This window comes from Bubalus kerabau, chromosome 3 (assembly GCF_029407905.1).
Source record: "Bubalus kerabau isolate K-KA32 ecotype Philippines breed swamp buffalo chromosome 3, PCC_UOA_SB_1v2, whole genome shotgun sequence".
In the NCBI taxonomy this organism is placed as follows: domain Eukaryota; kingdom Metazoa; phylum Chordata; class Mammalia; order Artiodactyla; family Bovidae; genus Bubalus; species Bubalus kerabau.
In genome coordinates, this window is record NC_073626.1 from 58032781 (window position 1) to 58059164 (window position 26384).

The 26384-nt window shown below is 43.7% G+C and overlaps 1 protein-coding gene across 8 annotated transcripts in view; it reads left to right on the forward strand.

The window, feature by feature from the left end:
• The first annotated feature begins 8076 nt into the window (after window positions 1-8076).
• SAP130 (Sin3A associated protein 130) overlaps window positions 8077-26384 on the forward strand; it is a 76601-nt gene continuing 58293 nt past the window's right edge. For 4 of the 8 annotated variants that reach the window (XM_055571875.1, XM_055571878.1, XM_055571876.1 and 1 more), the window contains exons 1-7: window positions 8082-8284; window positions 9915-10032; window positions 19128-19363; window positions 20077-20235; window positions 21423-21534; window positions 22537-22661; window positions 24334-24458. In XM_055571875.1, coding sequence (XP_055427850.1) covers window positions 9921-10032; window positions 19128-19363; window positions 20077-20235; window positions 21423-21534; window positions 22537-22661; window positions 24334-24458 — 869 coding nt within the window. In that variant the 5' untranslated portion in view covers window positions 8082-8284; window positions 9915-9920. Of the gene's footprint in view, window positions 8285-8349; window positions 8489-9912; window positions 10033-19127; window positions 19364-20076; window positions 20236-21422; window positions 21535-22536; window positions 22662-24333; window positions 24459-26384 lie in introns of those variants that run through there. The other 4 variants (XM_055571872.1, XM_055571877.1, XM_055571874.1 and 1 more) reach the window with 3 other exon arrangements.

A 26384-nucleotide genomic window follows, 5' to 3' on the forward strand; every position in this document is an offset into this window, starting at 1 on the left:
ATTCCACTTTAAAAACAAATTGTGCAGGGTGATTAAAAGTGGATATTGTACAATACTGTGGAATGGAAGAGATTGTGCAGCCAGTGAAATGAACTACCACAATCATACCAAAGGTCAGTCTCTATCCAAAAAAGGTGATGTCATGTATATGGTGGGATTGGAAGAGAGTCCTTTGTTATGAGTTTCTTCCAGAAAAACCAAATAATTTGTTCCAGCACCGCTCCCAATTAGATCAATTGAAGGCAGCACTCTACTACAAGCGTCCAGAATTAGTCAACAAAAAATGCATCATTTTCCATCAGGATCCCGCAAGACCATATGTTTCTTTGATGACCATGCAAAAACTGTTGCAGTGTGGCTGGGAAATTCTGATTCATTCATCATATTCACCAGACATTGCACCTTCAGATGTCCAGTTATTTTTGGTCTTTACAAAATTCTCTACATGGAAAACATTTCAATTCCCTGGAAGACTATAAAAGGCACTTGGAACAGTTCTTTGCTCAAAAGATAAAAAGTTTGGGGAAGAGGGAATTATGAAATTGCCTGCAAAATGGCATAAGATAGTGGAACAAAATGGTAAATATGTAGTTTAAAAAAGTTGTTGGTGAAAATGAAAAATGTGTCTTTTTTTTATTTAAAAAAACCAAGGGAACTTTTTGGCCAACCAAATATATCCCCATTGAATAATCTTTGCACCATTCTGAAATGCAATTAAACATATACTAGAGGGAGTTATTTCTAGACTCTATTCTGTTCCACAAATGGCACATTTAAACTTGCATACTTGATCCATTGATCAGTCACGTCTGACTTTTTGTGACTCCATGGACTGTAGCCTGCCAGTCTCCTCTGTCCATGGAATTTTCCAGGCAATAATTCTGGAGTGGGTTGCCATTTCCTGCTCCAGGGAATCTTCCCAACCCAAGGACTGAACCCTCATCTCCTGTGTCTCCTGCATTGGTAAGCAGATTCTTTATCACTGCACCACCTGGGAAGCCCCCACATCTATCCTTACTGAAATAAAATACCATATGGTACTGATTGGGCTTCCCTGGTGGCTCAGTGATAAAGAATCTGCCAGCAATGCAGGAGACCAGTCTTCGATCCCTGAGTCGGAAAGATCCCCTGGAGAAGGGAATGGCAACCTACTGCAGTATTCTTGCCTAGAGAAATCTCAAGGACAGAAGAGTCTGGCAGGCTACAGTCCATAGGGTTGCACAGAGTCAGGCACAACTGAAGCGCCTAAGCAGCAGCAGCTGCATGGGCCTGGTTATGGTAGCTTTATAGTAAGGTCTTGAAAGGCATGGTATCAGGTAGTACGTGTCCTAGGGATCAAGGACATGGATTCTCCTCTAGATTCTGCAGAAGAGAAAGCTGCCTGACTGGTACCTCCTGAATCATCTGCAGAACAATGAGATAGTAAATGTGGGGTTTTGTTTTAACAGCAGTAGAAAACTAGATGCATACTAGAGAACACACAACCAAAGGAAGAGCTGAAGGCATGGATGGGGCGGGTGGGTGGGGGTGGGAGCAGGAGCCCAGGTGCCCCGGCTTTCTGTGTACCCCTGAGGGGTTGCCATGGGTGACTGGGCTCCATACAAGTCTCCAGTTCATGAGAGACGATTCACTCTTCCAGTGCAGCCCACACTCCTCCTTGTGGTCAGGGCCCAGGGCCAAGTGATGGTCAGAATTACACTCAAGGGTTGTGAAGATGAATAGTTTCTAACAGGAAGGAATATGGATCAGTCTGAAACCCCAGTTGCTCACTGCCACATTCAACCATGCTTCTTAACTGAGATTTCCAAGTCCACACAGGCCTGGGAATAAAAGTATTGTTATAGTAATGGTCATGAAATTATTAGTTCTTATAGTCTGGCTTCACCTCTTTGTAGGGCAGGTTTTTGTACGTATGTAATGGTTCCTAAGGGTGGCAATGGGCCTGTTTTGTTGGGCTCTGCACACCTAGCCTCTGTGGAATCCCTGCTGCTCAGTCTATTGGTACAGTGAGTGGGTGATTCTTCCTGTCTGCTCCATGGGGCATGTGCCATTGTCTTCACCTCTGGCTACTAGGATAATCTTTCTTGTCCCTGCTCATACCACAGGCAATAACCAAGGCTTTGATGTGGGTACACTCGGCTCTGATCTGGCAGCCATTCTTGGGAATGGGGCCCAGGACACTGCTCCAGGACACAATGCTCCCATGTAGTGGTTCCTTGAGATCTCAACTTCCCACAAAGTCAAAGAACTCTCTACCTTTTGTGTTTATTCTATCCTTTGGGTAAGGTCTGGACTTCCCTGGTGCCTCAGACAGTAAAGCATCTGCCTACAATGGAGGAGACCCTGGGTTCAATCCCTGGGTTGGGAAGATCTCCTGGAGAAAGAAATGGCAACTCACCCCAGTATTCTTGCCTGCAAAATCCCATGGACAGAGGAGCCTGATGGGCTACAGTCCATGGGGTTGCAAAGAGTCCAACATGACTGAGCGACTTCACATTCACTTTAGGTAAGGTCTATGCAAATACTACTGGTTGCCTGCTGCTGCTACTGCTGCTAAGTCACTTCAGTCGTGTCCGACTCCGTGTAACCCCATAGATGGCAAACCACCAGGCTCCCCCGTCCCTGGGATTCTCCAGGCAAGAACATTGGAGTGGGTTGCCATTTCCTTCTCCAATGCATGAAAGTGAAAAGTGAAAGTGAAGTCGCTCAGCCGTGTCCGACCCTCAGCAACCCCATGGACTGCAGCCCACCAGGCTCCTCCGTCCATTGGATTTTCCAGGCAAGAGTATTGGAGTGGGGTGCCATTGCCTTCTCCGACTGGTTGCATACTCAATAGCAAATCTTTCCTCCTTTCTCAAAAATAATATCTTCACAAATGAACATATTTACAAAACAGAAGCAGACCCACAGACTTCAAGTATGAATTTATGGTTACCCGGGGCTGGGGGTAGGATCAGGGGAAGGGATTGTTAGGGAGTTCAGAATCAACATGTACACACTGCTATATTTAAAATGGACAACCCATAATGGCCCATTGTATAGCACAGGGAGCTCTGCTCCATGTTATATGGCGGCCTGGATGGGAGGGGAGTCTAGAGGAGAATCGAAACGTGTATACGTATGGCTGAGGCCCTTTGCTGTGCACCAGAGCCTATCACAACATTGTTGATTGGCTATTCTTGCAGGTTCACTTGCTCAGTCATATCTGACTCTTTGCAACCCTATGGACTGTAGCCTGCCAGGCCATTCTGTCCATGGAATTTTCCAGGCAAGCATACTGGAGTGGGTTGCCATTTCTTCCTCCAGGGAATCTTCCTGTCCCAGGGATTAAATCTGCGTCTCCTGCACTGGCAAGCAGATTTTTTACCATGGAGCCATCCAGGAAGCCCCAGTCAGTCCTTACTATTTATCTCCTTTATGTATAGTACCTGGATACCTTTAGAATGAGGGGTAGGGACTTTCAGCTGCCCAGCCTTCAGGGAAGAAACGACAGCTGGAGATTGAGTTCAGTCACATAGCCAATAACTTAATTCATCATGCCTAAAGTGAAATTCCAGTAGAGACTCTATAAGTTCAGAGGAATTTCTGGAATGGTGAAAACACTGATGTGCTGGGAGCACGATACACCCAGTTCTATGAGGAGAAAGCATGGAAGTTCTATGCTCCCTCTCAGACCTCACCCTATGCGTATCCTTTATAATAAAACTGTAATAGTAAGTACAGTGCTTCCCTGAGTTCTGTGAGTCATTCAAGTGAACTATTGGACAAATTCATGGCTGCAGCCAGTGAGCCAGAAGTATAGGTGGCCTGGGGAGCCCCTGAGACTTGTGGCTGACACCTGAAGTGAAGGGAACCCTGTGGAGAACTCTGTTCTCAATCTTTGGGCATTTGCTAACTCTGGGTGGTTAGTATCAGGACTGAACTACAGTCCACTCAGCATTAGACCATTTGGAGTGGAAGCAGAATAGATGGCTGGAGCTGGTGCTGCCGACTTGGGTGATGAGGCAGTAGGTGAGATTTGGCAGAGCAGAAGATAGTAATCCCATTCTGGAGAGAATTGAGAAGGTTGGTTAATTGCATCCTTTCTAGTTTGGACAGAACTTTCCTTCCAGACAGCCTGTAGTAAGAACAGCTGCCCTAGGATCAAATGCCATCCTACTCTGGGTGTATTAGTTAGCTATTGCTGCATAACAAATCACTACAAACTTAGCACTAAGAACAACACACACTGATTATCTCACAGTTTCTGTATGTCAGGAGTCCAGGCATGCTTTAGGTCAGTCCTCTGATCAGGCCTCACACGCTACAATTAAGGTATCATATGGACTAGGTTCTTATCTGGAAGCTCAATGAAGAAAGAATCAGTTTCCAAGTTCACTCAGGTCATTGGCAGAACTCATTTCCTTGATGTGTGGGACTGAGGGTCCAGCTTCTTGCAGGTGTTTGGGTGGAAGCCACCCTCAACCGCTAGAGATTGCTTGCAGTCCTTACAGGCCACCCACAGTTCCTTGCCATGTGAGCTGCACAGCTGCCTCCTCAGGCCAGGTATGAGGACCCCTAGACTGTCTTGCAGCAAGAGAAAGTTTTCTACAATGTAACACGGTCAAGGAAGTGACCTTTGCCATATTCTATTTATTAGAAGAGTCACAGGTCCTGCCACATACAATGGAAAGAGATTACAAAAGGACATGAACACCAACAGTGGGATCATTAGAGATCGTTCTAGAGTCTGTCTGGGTTTCCCTTGTGGCTCAGCTAGTAAAGAATCTACCTGTAGTGCAGGAGACCTGGGTTCCACTCCAGTATTCTGGCCTAGAGAATTCCATGGACTGTATAGTCCATGGGGTCACAAAGAGTCGGACATGACTGAGCAACTTTCACTTCACTTTTAGCATCTGTCCACCATGCTTTGGAGGAGACAGAGTCTGAGTTTGGCCTGGGTAACAAACCAGATGAAGGTAATAAAAACAATGGTTGGGAGTAAGCTCATATCCTTCACGTCCTTTATGTGTGTAGCCTGAAGGGTTACAGTCCATGGGATCGCAGAGAGTTGGATACGACTTAGTGATCAAATAACAAAAAACAACAACGATACTCATTTTTCAGATGAGTTAACTGGACGGAACTATACTTTATTGGCTGGGGGGTTGGACCAAAGAGAGTATCTAGACCTACAGGAACCAAAGAGTCATATCATCAGATCCCACAGGGTGGACTGAGAGCCAGTGGGGTTCAGCAGCAGAGGCCAAAGACAGCTTCACTGGTACCTGCAGACCAGAGGGTGCAGATCACCCAGATCACCCACTGACACTTGACTGACCACTACAGAACATTTGCACTGAGAATCTTCCTTCTTTGTTACCAGAGAACCACCCAGCAGATGTGATGCCTAATGGTGTCTCTGTTCAATCCATCCAAACTACTTTCTTCAAGAACCCAAGATACTAATAAGCCCCTGCAACTGGCAGGGGGTGCTTGAAGACCTGCAAAGTGAGGAAGGTTCAACCTGGATGTGCTACACAGAGGCTGTTTTCAGCACACCAAGTTCACTGAATGGGAATACTAAACCCTAGCAACTCAACCAGGGGTGAAACATCTATTTTCCTTCAAGTATCCATTATGTGAAGGACTAGAGACATAAATGAATAAAGCAGTAACTAATGAAAATCTGGATTTCATTCATGTACTATGGATGTGTTTGGGATTATACTTAGCAAGTATTTATTGAATCCTTCCTGTTGATGGGAGATACAAAGAGGAATAATTTATCTCTCTGCCTAATCCAGGAAGAAGACAGGGTAGATATATTAGTGCTATAATAGTGGTACTGAAGAAATATCTAAGGAAGTATCCCGTAGTCTATGGGAAAGAGAGGAATTCAAGGAAGATTTCTTGGAGAAGATAAATCCTTTTTTTTTCCACTCAGGCACTGTAAAATCGGCAGCACTCTGCTATATGCCGCCTGAAAGGTGGGGCCTGCAGAAGGCAAAGCTTGAGCAAAAGCTTGGAAGCCAAGCTGTGTGGAGAACAGGTGGAAATTATGGTTGAGACAGTACTCAACCATACGTGAGAGGCAGGAGGGACTAAACCCAGCCTTTGAACTGGGTTTAGGGATTTGGAATATTAATAGATTCTGAAGTCACTGGAACATCATGGATAGAAATAACAGATTCAGAAGAATGCTTTAGAAAAAGAACTCTATGGAGGACAGGTTGGGGGTAGGAAGAGATCTAAGTGGAGGCAACACTAGTAAAGTCCAGACAGGAATTAATGAAATGTTGAGCCAAGTCTATGAAAGCAACAGGAAAGGAAGTACAGAAATCCACAGGCTGACTCTGGAAGATGGAAGAGTGGGAACCAACAAGAATAAAAGCAAAGGCAGAAAGGATGGGTGGTGATGCCATTGCCATTAACCAAACCCAGAAATCAGGAGGAGGAGTACAGAGGTGAGGCAAATCAATGAAAGTGTCCAATATGTTAAGTCTCAGGGGTTTGTAAGACATATTTATGTAACTGTAGGTGTACAAATCATGAGAGAGGTCACCAGGCCAATGAAACTGAGTCATTTTTGCAAATGATATTTGAAACTGTGAGGGTGCATTAAACTAGTAAGGAAGATGGCATAGCATTGAGAGAGGGCTGGAGCCTTGGAGAATGCTGTACATGTGAGAAAGACAAGGCATAAAGGGGCTTAACAGAGACAGAAGTAGCATCAGGAAAGAGTGTGTTTCTGGAGACCAAAGGAGTTTGTAGTTGATTTACAATGCTGTCAGATTTTTTTTTTTTTGAAGTATAGTTGATTTACAATGTTGTGTTAGTCTCAGGTGAACAGCAAGATGATTCAATTACACATATACATGTATCTATTCTTCAGGATTCTTTCCCCATAGGGAAGAATATTTTGAGGAACTGCTGTTGGTAAACTGCTGCTAAGTCACTTCAGTCGTGTCCGACTCTGTGCAACCCCATAGACGGCAGCCCACCAGGCTCCCCCGTCCCTGGGATTCTCCAGGCAATAACACTGGAGTGGGTTGCCATAACTAGAAAAGCTGAAAACTAAGCAAGGACTACTGGGTGAGGTGAGAGGGTCACTGGCAACTTAGGGGGAGCAGTTTGAGAAGCAGTGGCAGAAGCAGAATCAACTGCCTAAGGAGAGGAGGCTAAGGTATATCACATCAGTTACTTTTAGAAGAAATTTGAGAAGGGAAGAGAGTGAGAAACGAAAGTGGCTTGAGGAAGGAGAGGGGTATTTTAGGTTCATTCTTGTAGCCACAAACTGCGCTCTTCATAGCAAGAACATAGCTGTGCATGAAAGGAAGAAGGATGTGAGCCTTTTTTATTTAACACAAAACTCCAGACCTAAATTACCATCTGGGAAGGAAGGAGGGAGACATAATCTCTATTTATCAGACTCAGATTTTGCTTCGGCAGTTTTGACTAAGTCTTGCACAGCCGTATAAACGCCATCCCTCCACTCTAAATAAAACAACAAACCACCACCACTCCCTCCGCTTCTACGTAATCTGGAAAAACCAAGCAGGTACAACTTGTCCGAGTCCTTCGCCTCTCCGAGCCGGCTTTAAACCTGAGAGTGCCCAGCTCAGCTCTCTGGTGGGTCCGGCCCGATGAGCAGCTCCTGACGCGGAGTCCAGCGTAAACCCAACAGAGTCGCTCCAGTTTCGTGCATCTGATCCTCCCACGACGCTAAGGCTTCGCGGGCCACGGCCTCCGTGCGAACATCAAGTACAGTTAGAAACCCCCTCGGCCCTGCCTGCAGCTCCTTCGGCCCACTGTAGTCGGCCTCCATTACTCTTTTCCCGAGAGGCACCTCCCTCGAGAAAATGAAACCTGGTGCCATCAGCTGAAGCAAAAGGGTGGGACCTTTTTACTAGGCACACGGAAAAGGCAGAATCGACTTCAGACAGCAAAGGGGTGTGCTGCCCGGCCTGGTCACCAGGACGCCCCGCCCAGGCCCGCCCTCTAGGCATCAGGGACTACATTTCCCAGAGGCCTCAGCGGCCCCGAGGGGCTGGCCGGTCCGCTCTCCGCTCACACTGCGCGGTGACTGGCTTCCTCGGAGGAGGGCGGGGCCTAGTCCAGCCAATGGGTGAGGGGCTCGTTACGGCGGCGGAAGCAGCGGCGCTGGGTTGAGGGGTGGGGGGCAGAGTGCTAGCGCCTCGGCGGTGGCGGCGGGTCCCGGAGCCCGAGGACGTCGGCTCCACAGGCGGAGAGCGCACGGAAGCAAGCTCAAAGTGGCGCGGCGGCCACTTGGCGCAGCACTCAAGTAATGGCGGGACGGGCGCCCAGGAGCCAAGGGGAGGGGAGGAGACGAGGGGGCGGGGCGGCCGAGCCGGGCTGCAGCGTCCGTCCCGCTGCGCGTCCCCGGGGAAGGGCAGCGGTGCCTCGTCTCCTGCGGCGTAGACCTGGGCTCTTTCGCGAGCTGAGCATGGCAGTTGGCCCGGCGGCAAAGGCCCGGTGTCCTGCGGCAAGGAAAGGAGAGGCGTCGGGAGGGCTGGGCTGATCCGGGTGTGGGGGCGTGGCGGGCGTGGGCCTTGGCGGGGAAGCTGAGAGGCCGGGGGAGCGCGGGCGGGCGGGCGGCCCAAGGAGTTTGGCTCCTGGAGCAGTTTAAAGTGACTCTCCACATCCGGGCCCTGCGCCCGCCGCTTTCAGACCCCGACCGAGGCGGGGCCTCCTAGCTCCCCGCCCCTTTCGCCGGCAGCGCTTGTCTTTCTCTGCTATTGGCTCAGCCTCGAGGGCCTTGGGCTGCCCCGGCGAGGCTCGCGCCTGATTGGCTGGCAGTCGGCGGGAGGGTGGGGCGGGATCAGAGCTGGCAGACCGTGGTGGATTGGTCTGGGCACTGGAGTGACGCGCCCGGCGTGGGGCCAATGGGCAGACTAGGGAGGTAGGGGCAGGTTTGGGGGAAGAGGACTGGAGCGGAGCGGTGGCCGGGTGGCCCGGGTGAGCGGAGCCAGAGGAGCTGGACAGCAGCGGGCTCGAGGCGCGCTGCGGCGCGAGCCTTCCCGGCGGCCTCGGACCCCAGCGCTGCCACCGAGATGGGTCCTCCGCGGCCCTCTCAGCCAGGCGAGGTGGAATCGGGAGGGACGGGCGGCGGGCGGCGGCTGCAGGTAAAGAGGCATACTGGTCCTGAGCTCTTCAGAATGCCTAACCCCTCTCCGGAGAAGTCTTAGAGATCCCATGTGTCTGGAGACCCATGTTCTCCGATCTTAGCTGAGGGCTTCTGGGTGGGGGTAGGATTGCGGGTGTATCGAGGATATCGGCAGAGCTTGGCTCCTGAGAGGAAAGTGAGGGTCGATTTTAGGGAAGGTGGTGAAGGTCTCCGTTCCCTTTGGCTCGATGGCCGTCTGTGAAAGGGGTGGGATGAAATCCGTCACTGAAGGCCTGTGCAGAAAAACATGAGAATTCCTTTTGAATCCGGTCTTGATGTAAGGTTTCTGGTCCTTTCTTAGGACAGGGCATCTGCCTCCGATTTCTCCTTTGACACACTGATGACAGTTTTGTACACCTTGGTGTGAGGCTTGGCTTTCAAAGGCACAAGCCATTTGTCATGAAACTTTACAGAGAAATATATGTATTGTGTTAATACATGTCGTGTGGCTGTTGCACACGATGTAGTGTCGACTTTTCCGTTTGGCAATTCACAAGTATTTGGGGGGGAGTCATAATATCCCTCAGTATCATATAAGTGATTTTACCATTAATTGAACCTATGTACATGGAAAACTTAAACAATTTAGACCATTTCTGCACTGTATATTGAACACAAGTATTATTTTCAATCAATGATGCTGCATTTGCTTTCCTAAAAGAAGGTATAGGTACTAAAAATGCTTTAATTTCTCATTATTGGTTCTAATCTCAGAATCCAGTAATAACCATGTGACTATGCACTGCAGGTGGAAATGAGTTCTCAACAGTTTCCTCGGTTAGGAACCCCTTCCACTGGGCTAAGCCAGGCTCCTTCACAGATAGCCAACAGTGGTTCTGCAGGATTGATAAACCCGGCTGCAACAGGTGAGATGTGTGATATTTTTCTGCATTGCTTTCTGCTTTTAAAATATTGCAGGTTTTCCAACTTAAAAATTAGCAAATTCTTGGTGGGGTTTTAGTAAATACTAGGTTATTGAATTTGAAGAAAGAATATATTACAATTCTAATGTACATAAGGCTTTTTTTCCATCCTGTTTTAATCACTTGATTCACATGTGCCAGAGTATAGGTGAAACTTAAAGCATGCTTATAAGATACATTTTTTAAATGTATTAATGTGTTGTTATTTAACTAAGGCCCAGAAGTATAATAATAGTGCCATGAGGGTGGGCAGAGGCATAGGAACTTATAGGAACTTACCTTTTAGAAACTTGCCTTTTAGGAACTTACTGTTTAGGAAAAGAGATTTTTCTAAAATGTGTATGCACACATATATGCAGCTTGGGTTTTAACTGTATGCTCTGAGTGCTGTAGATCAGTGAGTGGCCTCAGCTGGTAATGATTCGGCTGGCCAGGGAATGTTTGGCAATGTCTGGATACAGTTTTAGTTGTCACAGGTAGGGGTGCTTCTGGCATGTGATATTTATTTAGAGTCCCTGGATGATGCTGTTGAATATCCTACATTATGCAGGACAGCCCTCCCCACCCCCAACAAAGTATCCAGTCTAATCAGCAGTGCTGAAGTTGAGTTACTCCTTCAAATAATCTGTATATTATATATATCAAGTAAAAAGTATTATTACTTCTGTGTTGGCAAAGTGAAATAAAGTACTCCCTTTTTCTATTCCTTTCTTTAGTGCCTGATTTCTGTGCTCCTTATCATGGTATTCCTCCTACTTAACAGTAGCTGCTGACATTTTCTGAATAAGCGATAAGTTCCCAATTTTCTTGACCTTGGAACTTTACATAGTCTGGTTTTTGTGCTTTTTGTTTTTTGTGGTTTTTTTTTTTTTTTTTTTTTTTTGGCTACAGTCTTACTTTTTCCTCTCCACACTTACTTATCTGGATATTCTTTGTTCTTTCCTGAGGTTTCATCTCAGATATCACTCTTCTTTGGGAAGTCTTTACTGACTTCATCATCCACAGCAGTTCAGGGTAGGACCTTCTCCTAGAAAAAAAGCCAGGACTTATCTGTCCATATTCCTTTGCATGTGCTATTCTTGCTACAGTGTAGACATCAACAAATTATTATAAAGCTGCCTCAAGTTCTTTACTCTTTAACAAATATTTTGACAGTGTTTTCTCTGGTATAAATTCACAGCGGAATTTTTTTTTTTGCCAAGCTGTGTGGCTTGCGTGATCTTAGTTCCCCAACCAGCAATTTAACCTGGGTCATGGCAGTGAATACACTAAGTCCTAATCACTGGACTGCCAGGGAATTCCCGCACCAGAATAATTTAAAGAAGCATAGTGAAGAGAATAGTTTTGAACATCAATTTGTAAGAATTATACTGCTCGTTAAGAAGGATATCAATTAGCAATAATTGCCTTCAGATTTTCTTGAGAAGGAAATCATTGACTTAGGCCGAAATTGTCTGTAATTTTACTTCTGAAACGTGTATCTTTTTTCCTTCAATTGGTCTAAGAAAGAAAACAAAAGTTTTCCTTATGTGGTTAGATATCTTTCTGTAGTTCCTGTTGCATTTATTGAAAGAAGTAATTTGGGATCCTAAGCATGTCAGGATTTTAAGTACATGTTCACAGTTCAAAAAGTATAGATTACAATCAGTTGTCTTAACTACTGCTTGAAGATTTTTTTTTTCTTTCTGATAAAAATAACTCCAAATGCCTGGAAGGAAACAATAAATGGTTTCAAAAAGAGCTTAATGGAAAATGATCAGTGCATTATAACTTAATGAAAGTGTTAAAAATCAAAGTCTTCCTGGACAAATAGGTTTGGAAGAAAGTTATGAAATTGTCCATTTTCTTTAAAATTTTACTTAGAGGAAAATCTGGGTAGTCAGGAAGGTTAAAAATCAATTGAAAATGGAAAGACAGAAGTAAAGTGGTCTTTATTCACAGTCATCGTATATACAGAAAATACTAAAGAATGTTTTAAAAAGGTGTTAGAACTAATAAGTGAAATTAGTAAAGTTGCAAGATAAAAGTTCAGTGTACAGAAATCGTTATATTTTTAAATACTAGTAATGAACAGTGAAATTTTTAAAATGTCATTTACAGTGGCATTGCTGCTGCTGCTGCTGCTAAGTCGCTTCAGTCGTGTCCGACTCTGTGCGACCCCATAGACAGCAGCCCACCAGGCTCCCCTGTCCCTGGGATTCTCCAGGCAAGAACACTGGAGTGGGTTGCCATTTCCTTCTCCAATGCGTGAAAGTGAAGTCGCTCAGTGGTGACCGACTCCTAGCGACCTCATGGACTGCAGCCTACCAGGCTCCTCCGTCCATGGGATTTGCCAGGCAAGAGTACTGGAGTGGGGTGCCATTGCCTTCTCCGACAGTGGCATTAAAAAAAACCTAAAAAATACTTAGGAATAAATTAACAAAATATGTGTATTACCTGGGGTTAGAAAACTATGTGAAACATTGCTGAGAGAAATTAAAGATCTAGGTAAAGAAAAGATCTGTCACTTTTATAGATTGGAAAACTCAGTATTTTCTTTTACCCAGAGAGACCTGTAGATTCATATAAATCCTAATCAAATTCACATCAGGTACTTTTCCAAAAACTGACAGCTGAATCTAAAATTTATGTAGAAACCAAAGGATCTAGAATAGCCAAAGCAATTTGGACAAAAAAGAAGAAAGTTGCCTTTTCTCTGCTGCCTTACTTTAAGACTTGGTATAAAGCTACACTAATGAAGATATTGTTAAATTGGCATAAATCACTGGATCATTGGAACTAACTAGAGGATCCAGAAATAAACCACAATGGTTTATTAACCACATAATGGTTAATTGATTTTTGATAAAAGTACATACAGAATTCAATAGGGTATTGACAAAATAGTATTAGAACACTAGAATATTCATATGAAAAGAAAATGAACCTTGACCTCTATGTCCACCATGCATATAAATTAACTCAATGTGTAATTGTGAACCTAAATATAAAATTTAAAATTTATAAAAGAAAACATAGAAGAAACTACTTGTTACTTTGGAGTAAGTAAAAATGGCTTAGGACACAAAAAATGCTTATTATAAAGGAGACAACTAGTATGTTGTACTAAAATGACTGCTCTGCAAAAGACATCATTAAGTAAAATAAAAGGGCAAGCCACCAAATGAGAGAGAACATTTGTGATAAACATATCAACAAAGAACTTACATCCCAAATATGTTAAAAACTCTTGTAACACAAAAGCAAAAAGACAAACAGCCGGTTTGGTTTTTTTTTTTTAATGGGCAAAATATTTGAATAGACACTTCATCAAAGATGCTGTATAAAAAGCCAAATAAACACATTAAAAAATTAAACTATTAATCCCAGGGCAATGCAAATTAAAAACAATAGAAACCACTGTACACCCACCAGAATGACTAAAAAAGACTGACAATACCAAGTTTTGACATGTTTGTGGAGCAAGTAGAACCCATATATTGGTGGGAATGCAAAATAATTTAGCCACTTTGGAAAACAGTTTGATACAGTGTCTTAAAAAATTAAACAGGAGCTTACCATACAACCCAGCAATCTCATTTCTAGGTATTTACCCAAGATAAATGAAAATATGTATCACACATACAGTGATTTCCTCAGTGGTTCCTAGAAGCCTTATTCATGATAGCCAAACACTGGAAAGAACCCAAATTTTATCAACTGGTGACTGGATGAGCAAAGTTTGGTTTGATCCATACAGTGGAATTCTACTCAGTAATAAAAAGAAGCAAACTAGCATTACATGTAATAAAATGGAGGAGCGTCAGAAGCATTTTATTGAGAGAAAGAAGCCAGACCCAAAGGACCACTTATTGTGTGGTTCTATTTATGTGAAATTCCAGAAAAGACCAAATAATAGTGATAGAATGCAGATCAGTGGTTTCTAAGGAGTAGGGATGGGCGGGGAGGGAATTAACTGCAGAGGGGCATGAATGAACTTGTTAGAGTAATAGGCATTGTTCTATGTCGCGATTGTGTTGTGATTACAGTACTGAATACGTTTGTGTGCATTTAATTTTATAGAACAAATTAGTAGATTTTATATGTAAATTATACCTCAGTAAGGCCGAATAATTAAAAAAGATCTAGAGATATGAACATATATTTCCCTTTGTGACCTGTGATCATATAAAAAGAACTTCAACATGGAAATGTTCATTAAAACCACAATAAGATACCCAGTACACACCCACTAGAATGTCTGCATATCAAGAATTGGTGAGGATGAGGAGCAACTGGACTACTAATATGCTGCTGGTGGAAACTTCAGATAAGTCAACCACTTTGGAAAGTAATTTGACAGTTTCGTATAAAGTTTACTATTTGACCTAACCAATCTGCTAATTTGTTGGTGAACGCATGCTAAATCGCTTCAGTTGTGTTTGAGTCTTTGCGACCCTATGGACTGTAGCCTGCCAGGCTCCTCTGCCCGTAGGATTCCCCAGGCATGAATACTAGAGTGGGTTGCTATGCCTTTCTCCAGAGGATCTTCTGACCCAGGGATCAAACCCGTTTCTCTTACATCTCCTGCATTGGCGGTTGGGTTCTTTACCACTAGTGCCACCAGATGTTGGTGAGAATGTTAAAAAAAAAAACGCTGAACTCTTAGAATAGCTGTTTTATTGTATGCAAATTATACCCCAATAAAGTGCTTAAAAAAAATTTTTTTAATCAAAATTTTAAAAAATTTTTTTAAATCTAGGAGAAAAATCAATATATAACAAAATATAAAATATACTTTAATCTTTTCTCCCAGCAATTTTGATTCCAGCTTGTGTTTCTTCCAGTCCAGTGTTTCTCATGATGTACTCGGCATATAAGTTAAATAAGCAGGGTGACAATATACAGCCTTGACGTACTCTTTTTCCTATTTGGAACCAGTCTGTTGTTCAATGTCCACTTCTAACTGTTGCTTCCTGACCTGCATACAGGTTTCTCAAGAGGCAGGTCAGGTGGTCTGGTATTCCCATCTCTTTCAGAATTTTCCACAGTTTATTGTGATCCACACAGTCAAAGGCTTTGGCATAGTCAATAAGCAGAAATAGATGTTTTTCTGGAACTCTCTTGCTTTTTCCATGATCCAGTGGATGTTGGCAATTTGATCTCTGGTTCCTCTGCCTTTTCTAAAACCTGCTAGAACATCAGGAAGTCCACGGTTCACGTACTGCTGAAGCCTGGCTTGGAGAATGTTGAGCATTACTTCACTAGCGTGTGAGATGAGTACAATTGTGTGGTAGTTTGAGCATTCTTTGGCATTGCCTTTCTTTGGGATTGGAATGAAAACTGACCTTTTCCAGTTCTGTGGCCACTGCTGAGTTTTCCAGATTTGCTGGCATATTGAGTGCAGCACTTTCACAGCATCATCTTTCAGGATTTGAAATAGCTCCACTGGAATTCCATCACCTCCACTAGCTTTGTTCGTAGTGATGCTTTCTAAGGCCCACTTGACTTCACATTCCAGGATGTCTGGCTCTAAGTGAGTGATCACACCATCATGATTATCTGGGTCATGAAGATCTTTTTTGTACAGTTCTTCTGTGTATTCTTGCTACCTGTTCTTAATATCTTCTGCTTCTGTTAGGTCCATACCATTTCTGTCCTTTATCAAGCCCATCTTTGCATGAAATGTTCCCTTGGTATCTCTAATTTTCTTGAAGAGATCTCTAGTCTTTCCCATTCTGTTGTTTTCCTCTATTTCTTTGCATTGATTGCTGAGGAAGGCTTTCTTATCTCTTCTTGCTATTCTTTGGAACTCTGCATTCAGATGCTTGTATCTTTCCTTTTTCCTTTGCTTTTCACTTCTCTTCTTTTCACAGCTATTTGCAAGGCCTCCCCAGACAGCCATTTTGCTTTTTTGCATTTCTTTTCCATGGCGATGGTCTTGATCCCTGTCTCCTGTACAATGTCATGAACCTCATTCCATAGTTCATCAGGCACTCTTATCTAACAGATCTAGGCCCTTAAATCACAAGCTGGAATCAAGATTGCCGGGAGAAATAACAATAACCTCAGATATGCAGATGATACCACCCTTATGGCAGAAAGTGAAGAGGAACTCAAAAGCTTCTTGATGAAAGTGAAAGTGGAGAGTGAAAAATTTGGCTTAAAGCTCAACATTCAGAAAACGAAGATCATGGCATCCGGTCCCATCACTTCATGGGAAATAGATGGGGAAACAGTGGAAACAGTGTCAGACTATTTTTTGGGGCTCCAAAATCACTGCAGATGGTGACTGCAGCCATGAAATTAAAAGAGCTTACTCCTTGGAAGGAAAGCTACGACCAACCTAGATAGCATATTGAAAAGCAGAGACATTACTTTGCCAACAAAGGTCCATCTCGTCAAGGCTATGGTTTTTCCAGTGGTCATGTATGGGTGTGAGAGTTGAACTGTGAAGAAGGCTGAGCGCCGAAGAATTGATGCTTTTGAACTGTGGTGTTGGAGAAGACTCCTGAGAGTCCCTTGGACTGGAAGGAGATCCAACCAGTCCATTCTGAAGGAGATCAGCCCTGGGATTTCTTTGGAAGGAATGATGCTAAAGCTGAAACTCCAGTACTTTGGCCACCTCATGCGAAGAGTTGACTCATTGGAAAAGACTCTGATGCTGGGATGGATTGGGGGCAGGAGGAGAAGGGGACAACAGAGGATGAGATGGCTGGATGGGATCACTGACTCGATGGACGTGAGTGTGGGTGAACTCCGGGAGTTGGTGATGGACAGGGAGGCCTGGCGTGCTGCGATTCATGGGGTCGCAAAGAGTCAGACACGACTGAGCAACTGAACTGAACTGAATCTTTTCTCCTAGCACATTTTTCCTACAAGAAAAGAATTTCTAATTTTTTCCTGAGCAGGTCATCGAATAAGGACTCAGAGTGCCTGTAGTTATTTATTCCATAGTCACTGATAATAGCAGAAATTTGGAAATAACCTAAAAGCTCATCCATGATATAATGGTTTAAAAAACTATAGTACAACTATGCAGTGGGCATTTAGCCCTTTTAAAATGATACAGTCTATATCTATTACTCAGTGATTTCTCTCTTAGGTATATACATGTATTTAATAGAAATGATATGAATGTTCACCAAAAGACGTACATGAATATTCCTAGCACTCCTATTCATCGATAGTGAAAGAACTGAAAACTAACTGCCTGCTGGCAGTAAAATGGATAATTTGTGATTTATTCAAGAATTGGCATACTGTACTGAGAAAGATCTACAGCTACATGGAGTAACATGGATGAAGTCTCATACCTATAAGTGAAAGAGGCAGGACACAACCATTTAGTATAAGTGTATTTATATAGAGCTCAGAAATAAGATAGCAGTAACCTGTAGTGTTAGAAGTCAGCATAGTAAGTATCATTGGGAGGAGCAGTGACTGGAATCAGGCTGAACAGGGGGTTTCTGGGGAACCAGTAGGATTCTGCTGGTTGATCTAGGTGCTGGTAACTCAAGTGTGTTCAATTTGTGAAAGTTCACTAAGCTATAACATTAGTATTTGTGCACTTGTTTTATGAAGGTTGTAGTTAAATAAGGACTTCCTTGGCAGCACAGTGCCTAAGATCTGTTTTCCACTTCAGGGTTCACGGGTTCAGTTACTGCTTAGGGAACTAATATCCCACATGCAGTGTGGCACACCAAAAATAAATAAAAACTGACCTAAAATTAAAGAGCCGAGGAGTGTCTGAGGTTTTACCAAAATAGTAACTTGGAGCTTTTAGGGGATAGACTTTGGGAGCAGTTTTACTTTCTGTATAGTTTTCCAAATAATTAAAAAAAAATTTTTAAGTGTAATCTTTATATTCAGAAAAATAGCATTATTTTAGAAAAATGTTAGTGCAAATTAATATCTTCACAGTCTCTCCTCTTTCATTTACATTAGTTCCTTGATTTTTTTTTAACTTTTAAATATGTTACAAGTTCTCATGGTCCAAAATTCCAAAAGAAAGAGTATACACTAAAGAGTATCTCTTCTCCCTGTCCCCCACTCACCGGTTGCTTTCCCTTCAGACAGCCAAGGTGATTTGGAGATACATTATCACTGTTCAAATATAAATGTGTTTATGTTTGTGTGTATTTTATTTTTTCTCTGTGCTGTACCTGGCTATTTTCATGTATCTTTTTCATAATAGATATTACACATTTTTTCCATAAGAGTACCTAAAAAGTTTTCCTGCTTTGTTTTTATATTTGCATGCTAGTGTAGTGTGTGAATATGCCATAGTTTACATAACCAGATCACTGTTGATGGACATGTAGGTTTTTTCAATTCCTCCTGGTATAAAAATGTTGAAACAAATAACTTGTACCCGGCAACCCACTCCAGTACTGTTGCCTGGAAAATCCCATGGGCGGAGGAGCCTGGTGGGCTGCAGTCCATGGGGTCGCTAAGAGTTGGACACGACTGTGCACTTCTCACTTTCATGCATTGGATGAAGGAAATGGCATACCACTCAATGTTCTTGCCTGGAGAATCCCAGGGACAGGGGAGCCTGGTGGGCTGCCGTCTATGGGGTTGCACAGAGTCAGACACGACTGAAGCGACTTAGCAGCAGCAGCAGCAACTCATTTTATATATATGTTCTATATCTATAAGATACCTTTGTTTCATGGTATGCACACTCAAAATGATAGCTATGTAAATTAATAAATATGTTAACTAACTTCACTGTAGTAATTATTTCAGAATATACCATATATTAAATATTCATGCCCTCTAGCAAAAAGAAAAAAAAAAAGATACATCCCTACAAGTGGAAATGTTGAATCGCAAAGAGTGCATGCATTATAGTAACAGTAGAGCTTAACTTGTTCACTCTGTAGGGAAATTTGTTTTTAAATATTGTATGTTCTTAGACTTAAGAACTAAAGTAATCTTTTTAATATTAAGTTTTTACAACTTTTTAAATAAATATTTTAAATGAAATTGTCTTACGTCTCCTATTAGAATTTGAGCTTCTTGAGCTCATTCTTTCTCCTTCATGTCTTCACTAGTCAACGATGAATCTAGCCGAGACGCTGAAGTGGCTGCCAGGGAGCACATGGGTTCCAGCAGCTCCTTACAGGCCCGTGAAGAGAAGCAGGAGCCTGTTGTGGTAAGGCCCTACCCGCAGGTGCAGATGCTGTCTACACACCACGCTGTCGCCTCGGGCACGCCTGTCACGGTGGCAGCCCCACCAGCGCACCTGACGCCAGCACTGCCACTCTCATTTTCCGAGGGACTTATGAAGGTAATGGAGAGGCTTCAAATTTCACACTGAGCCGCAGCCAAAGACTGGCTGGTATTTCTGACAATGCTCACCAAGTCTTAGGCTAGAGCCTAGGATTGTAGCTTTTTCTTGTTGACCCATCAGTCCAGCTCCTGCCTGTAACTCAGAGTTTCGCTGTTCTGCAGTGCCTAGTCCCGTGCTGCAGGGCAGTTGGCATCACAGGATCGTTTCTAGTATCCATATTGATATAGATTTTATTCAAAAGTTAATGGGCATACTAGTGTAGCTTTTATCTTGGAGTGGCATTCTTTTCCAAGATTTTATTTGCTAATTTGGGGATATCTGAGAACATCGCCTTGTGTGTATTACCTTGTGGATATGTTTTAGTTACTGGGAGTTTTGTTTATTTCCACCCAGACTTGAGGAGGCAGCACAGTATAGAAGAAAGAATGTGGGCTATGAGCCATACAGATCTGGGCTTCATTCCCATTTCTCGTTTTTACTGTCTGTGTGGCTTTGAGCAAGGAACTTAGCCTTGCTTTGTATGTTTGCACATCTGTAAAATGGAAACAGTAGTACTTCAGTGGAAAGGCTGTGATGCTAAGAGATAAAATATACAAGGCTTCTAGCATGTTTCCTGGCATTCTCCAGGTTTGATTTGTGTGCGTATATAGAATGAAACGCATGACTAGTAAAAAGCTATTGATATGTTTCGTGTGGTTTTCTGTTTGCAGCCGCCCCCGAAGCCCACCATGCCTAGCCGTCCCATTGCTCCTGCTCCACCTTCTGCCTTGTCACTTCCCCCCAAGGTTCCAGGACAGGTTACCGTTACCATGGAGAGTAGCATCCCTCAAGCTTCAGCCATTCCTGTGGCAACAATCAGTGGACAACAGGTTTTCTTCCTTTTAATTTGATGATTTTCAAACTGAGATGCCAGAGTGTTGATCATTATTTATTGAATGCCAGCCGTACATTAGGCACTGGACTAAGTTAAAAAATTAACTAGTCACAGTATTTGCAAGGGGACGAGAGTAGAGTTGACAGAGAGGGATGGCATAGGGAGTAAGACCAACACCACAGTGGTCTTGTCATTTAGCCCATATGTATTGAGTATCTGCTCTGTGCAAGGTTCCATCCACAGTGTGAGAAACAAACCTAGATAAGACAGCCCATGACTTTGAGCTCAGAGTCCAGTTGTGCTTGGTTTACAGGTACAGAACTGTAGTGGGTTAAGAGCAGCCTCACAGTAGCAGTGCTTTTCTAGGTTATTCTCTGGGGAGCGTAATGTGTATCTTTTGGGGAACTGACAGGTTCCCTCAGCAGCCTACCAGTCGTGAACATTTATTTTAAAGTCTCATATTTAGCTTCATTTTTTAAATTATAATCCTCCTCCATAATATGCATTTTATTTCTTTAAATATTTTAAATTACTTACCAATGAAAACTGAATCTCAGAACTTCTCCTTAAAGTTTACAAGAAAAAAATTGGTGTTCCAAAAAGATGCACTGTGGCTTTTTCATTTTGTCATACTGCTGAATAGTCCCAGAAGTGTTGAAACGTCCACCTGAGAAGCGCCGGCATCAGGGTTGGGCGAGTGTGAGGAAGGGACACTGAGGGGTGAGCTGAAGAACTCGCAGGGGAATGCCCATTGGATATTGACTCAATTTACTTAGAAATCCTGGCTGGCATAAAGAATGCGTGAAGTGGCATGCAGAGGAGATAGTGAGAGTAAGAAGAAGTAAGCTATTGGCCAAGATAGAGAAAACAAGGGTGAAAGACTACCGCTGGCAATGCGGCTGTCTGCAGGGATTCGCTCAGATGTGTCATCAGTGACAGGGATGTAACAGCAGCGAGACCCGAGGCAGCCGATGGGTCCCCCGTCACCACGTGCCTGCTGGCCCAGGCCATCGTGCGGTGTGCTGCGTAAAGAAAGCTAACGTCCTGTCCCTCGGGTGCTCACTATCTACAAGGAGCAACCCAGCCCACATTTAGAGGCAGCTGGCTTCCCAGAAGCAATGCCTGAGCACTCATGGCTAAGACCAGACACCTGGAAATAACATCCCATCCTGTTCTTTGAAGGGACACCCCAGTAACCTGCATCACATCATGACCACAAATGTACAGATGTCTATCATCCGCAGCAATGCTCCTGGGCCCCCTCTTCACATTGGAGCTTCTCATTTACCTCGAGGTAAGGCTGCATGTTTTGTTGAAACTCTTGAAAGGCAATGACAGGTATACATTTGTTAAAAGATACGGTAACACAAAGCATATCCAGAATAAGCTTTTTGAAGCTGCAGGACAGGAAAAATAAACTTAGATAAATGTACATTTTTAGCATGGTCTAATAGTTGCTTATTATAGTTGTGATAACAAGTATGTGTCTGTGTGTAAACTTAAAGCAATTCAGATTTTTAGTCTGGTCTAAAAATTGTCCTTTAGTAATGAGGAGCTCCTAAAAGCTATGGTAATCTAAATATGGTCTTAATTTTTAATAAATAACTCACAAATGTTAATACTGAGCATTTTTGAAGTTTAGTGAAAATGGTTACTCAAATCTCTTTGTTCATCTGGCAGTAAGCTGAATTCGTTCTTACAATTACATTCTAATAGTTTGTACAATATTAAGTTTAGTGAGAGTTTTCAACTACTTGGTCAGAAATTGTCACCTCCTATGAGAGAGGATAAAATTATTTTGGCAAAAGCATGCTAGTGGATGCTGTCTCTTAACATACCTTAGTGGTTCTCAGGACGAGGTTCAGATACTGCAGGGGAGGTTGGTGAGGTCAAAACTAATACATGTGCCCTTCTCTCCGTGCTGACGTGGGCACTGATGGTGCGGGGCAGTGGTGGTTCACGCGGACGCAGCTGCCCGGTGCTTTCCCTGCCGGAGCCTCGGCCTGAGCCAGGGCAGCAGCACTGTGCTGTGCTGCACGGCCGAACACCTGTAGTTAGACCAAAAAGCCAGTTTCACTAAAGAACATCCTCGAAGAAGCAATACAGATTGTTAACCTCAACTTCAGCCCTTGAGTGCACATTTTCTTAATTTCTTAATTTCCTATGTGATGAAATGGGAAATACACATAAAACACTCAAGCTAAATACTGACATACTGAGCTTCTGGGGGATATAATTGCAGCTGTTTAATTGTGAGCCCAGAAGCCATACTAATGAAAAACTGCTCTTTCTCCAGGTGCAGCTGCTGCTGCAGTGATGTCCAGTTCTAAAGTGACCACGGTCCTGAGACCCACTTCACAGCTGCCAAACGCTGCTGCAGCTCAGCCAGCAGTTCAGCACATCATCCACCAGCCCATCCAGGCACGCCGGGGCTGCGGGGAGTCAGCCAGCAAGTGTTACGGGCCTGCTCTGAGCTATTCGCTCTGCTGGGCACTGCATGAGTCCTTAAACTTTAAGTGACTTTCAATCTAGTTGCCAGGATGTAGAGCAGGCTGAATTATATACAGTGTCATGTGGTCTGCTGTGAGAATTGAGGAGAGAGGTAGGGAGGCCAGGCTTTCTGTTGGGATGGGTGTGGCAGTGGGGATTCAGAGAAGTGAAGAGGGAGTGAAGGGAGCAGTGTTCTGAACAAGGCAAGAAAGCTGGCGGTTGGTTGTACACAGTGTGGAGTAAACACTAGTTAGAACTAAGTAATTCTAATTTGGATAGGGATATGTGAACCTGTAAACATTTTAAGCACATTTTTATGCACATACGTATCTGTTTTGAAGAAGACAGTCCATGCCTTTCCACTTTTTTCAAGGAAATCTGTGGCCTCAGTACTACTGAAATATACTGTGTGGTACCATGTCTCTAAATTTGAGACTCATAAGAGTATAAACTTGGTTTTTTACACGGTAGAGAGCTACTTCATTTTTTAAATACAGTGATATATGATCAAAGAAATATCTCTGAAAGTTTAATCTGGCTGAACTGTATACAGAACATGGAAGTTCAGTGCCTTTAGGGGCAAGGCTGGCAGCATGTGTGAAACAGCTTTAAGATAGTACAGGAAAAGTGATTAGAAGGCGGGGTACGCGATATCTAGCCTAGAGCTTTCACATTAAAACAAAAGGTCTTGCTGGCTAATGAAAAACATTTGGAGACTAGACTAGGGCCCCAGAAGTATATGTTAGGAAGGATTGGAAAAAGAAGAGAACCAAGGTAAGGCGCTTGCTAGTGAGGAAGACGGTGCAGCAGACCCAGTGTGAGACGACAGACCATAAGAGCAGTGCAGTGGGCGCAGGCCTGCAGGTGAGGAGCAGAGCAGGAGTGAGAAGACAGTGCAGCAGACCCAGTGTGAGACGACAGACCATAAGAGCAGTGCAGTGGGCAGAGGTCTGCAGGTGAGGAGCAGAGCAGGAGTGGACAGAGCCTGCCTGGCTGCCTGCACGTGTCAGGATCAGGAAAGAGGGACTGCTCTAGAGCTCAGCTGATGGAGCTGACAGACAAGCAAGGGCAGTCCAGCGTGGAATTAGTTTGCAGGTGAAGATTTGACACTCGGACGTAGGAGTGAGGGAAGTATATCCGCATGAGAGCATCTGGGACCTGCATCTTCCGCAGGTAAAGAAGGCTGTTTCCAGGTACTCACTTTTAGCGTGCGAGCCAGCAGTTCCAACTAGTTCTGTGAAGGATTGCATAGTCATGAAAAGTGTCTACTCTCGGACCAGCACCAGATCTGTGGTAACCAGAGCTGAAGGGTTAGCTTCCAGTTTGTACTAATAGTAGGACAGAATTTTGAATCTGGTCATATTGGAAAAGGAGGGACTTGTGTACTGTCCAGTCAGAATTGGGTTTTTTGGACAATTCTGACTCTTCGCCTTCTAACAGCCTATCTCTTAAAAAGAGTTCCTTAATGAGAATGATTAGAGTTTACTTTCATTTGCATATAAACACACTTATTAGAGGCCCAGGGTTCACATTATACTTGTAGTGTTTGGCATACTTTATTTCGCTTTTTAAGTGAAGTATTTTTTTTCTCTTCTCTTGGTAGTCTCGTCCACCTGTGACCACCTCTAATACCATCCCTCCTGCTGTGGTAGCAACCGTGTCAGCCACCAGAGCTCAGTCTCCAGTCATTACTACGACAGCAGCCCATGCCACTGATTCCACACTTAGGTATATTTGGGGATCTGAAGATCAGCCATCTTGTCATCTTCCCTTCTTATCTCCTCTTTTCTCTTCCTTCTTTCATTCCTTCATTCTACTCAATATTTATTGAGTGCTTTTTTTTTAATGAGCCATGGTAGTGTTCTCCATACTGAGGTTAAAGCCATGAACAAATAAAAAGAAATTCCTGCCCTTATAGAGTTTCTCTTTTTGAAACTGTGACTGGAGACATGCAATTGAAAAATATGTTTTTTCAGGTGGCAGAGAGTGCTTTGGGGAAAAATTAGGTAAGGCAAATGGGATTTGGAGTGACAGGTAGGCAGTGCAAAGGGGCTTACTATTTCATATAAGGTGATCAGGGAGGGCTTTGTTGATAGGGATACAATTGAACAGAAAATGGAAAGATACGGTAAATGAGCCCTCTGGATGTCTGGGATAAGAGTGTTCTAGGCAGTGGGAACAGTAAAAGCAAAGGCCCTGAGACAGGACAGGGACGCCTTAGCAGAGTTTGGAGCAAAGCATCCCCATAATCTGAATTAGTTGGATCAGCCTGGTTGCTGGAGAGAGTGGGCTGCAAGGAGGCCAAGTTAGAAACATTGTTTAGAAGGGGATGGCAGGAATCCAGAGAGATGATCGTTGGAGGTGAGAAGACATAGTTAGATTCTGAATAGAATTCTGCAGGTAGTCAAGAGGGTTTCTGAGGAATTACGTATGGGGTTATGGGAGAATGAGAACAGTCAGGATTATGGCAGCACTGGTTGGCTCTACAGCTGGGAGAGTGGAGTTGCCTTAACCTGAGATGAAAAGCAATGTGAGGAGCAGGTTTGGGGCAGGAATTCCAGACTTTGATTGGGGCATTTTATGGTTGTGCTGACTTCTGAGCCCCCCAAGTGGAGATGTTGAGAAAAGTTAACATATGAATCTGGGGTCCATGGAAGTGTTCTGGACGATATAATTTAGGAAGAAAGCATGGATAAGGAAGAAGTTTTTGAGAGAGAAAATGGCTTCCAGTTGAGAGGTCTGTTGAGGGAGGCGGTGTTCTCAAGGGAAAACCAAGATTCATTAGGGCAGGAAGATAGTGGATATATTCACAGAAGAGGTTGAGGATATAGGGGATTTCGCTAAAGACCAATTGTGAGTCCAGAGGGTATAGTGGAAAGATTGAATGTTTGAAAAATGAAGACAGTACAATTGATTTACAGACCATACAGGGAAAGAGTCTGGTCAGTGAGGGATGCCCACCAGTGTTTTTTGTGAATGACTCAGTAGGGATAAGACACGATGTTATTTGTCCTCACAGCCTTCACCATTAATATGCTTGGCGGGCCATGGGGGAAGGCAGTGGGGTGAGTCTTCCCGGGAGCATGCAAAATTTTAGTGGTCTGTCTTGATTCTTGCCATTGCTTACGTGGGTGCCAGGGAAGGGGCTTTTGGCCGTGTAAACAAGAAGTGATTCGCTGAGCAAAAGAAGGGTAGTGGACGTGTAGAGCAGAGCTGTCAAGGGCTAGAGGCCATCTGTAAGACTTGCCTATCAGCTGGAAACAGTCTGAGGTGCTTTCTTGCTTTCTTCCTCGTTTGACCAAGTAAATGAAAAGGAGGCAAGGGAAAGAAAGCAGATTTTAGAGAGAAGGTTGAGTTTTGGGATACTGAGTTTATCTGTGAAATGATTAATCAAGTGGCTATGGCAACAGGTTACTGAAGAAATGCCTTTGCCTGAGATACAGGATTTTGACGTCATTAACACAGGCTGTAGTTGAAGCTTTAGGTAACTGAGTCTATCCAGGGGGAATAAATACAATGAGAAGAGGGCCTGGAACAGAACTCTGAAGAAAGTGACACCTAAATGCAGGAAAGTGCCTAGGACTTAACTTTAACCACTAGCTCTGTCATTTGCTACTTGTGTCATTTACTGGTGACTTCTGTGTTGGTCACTTA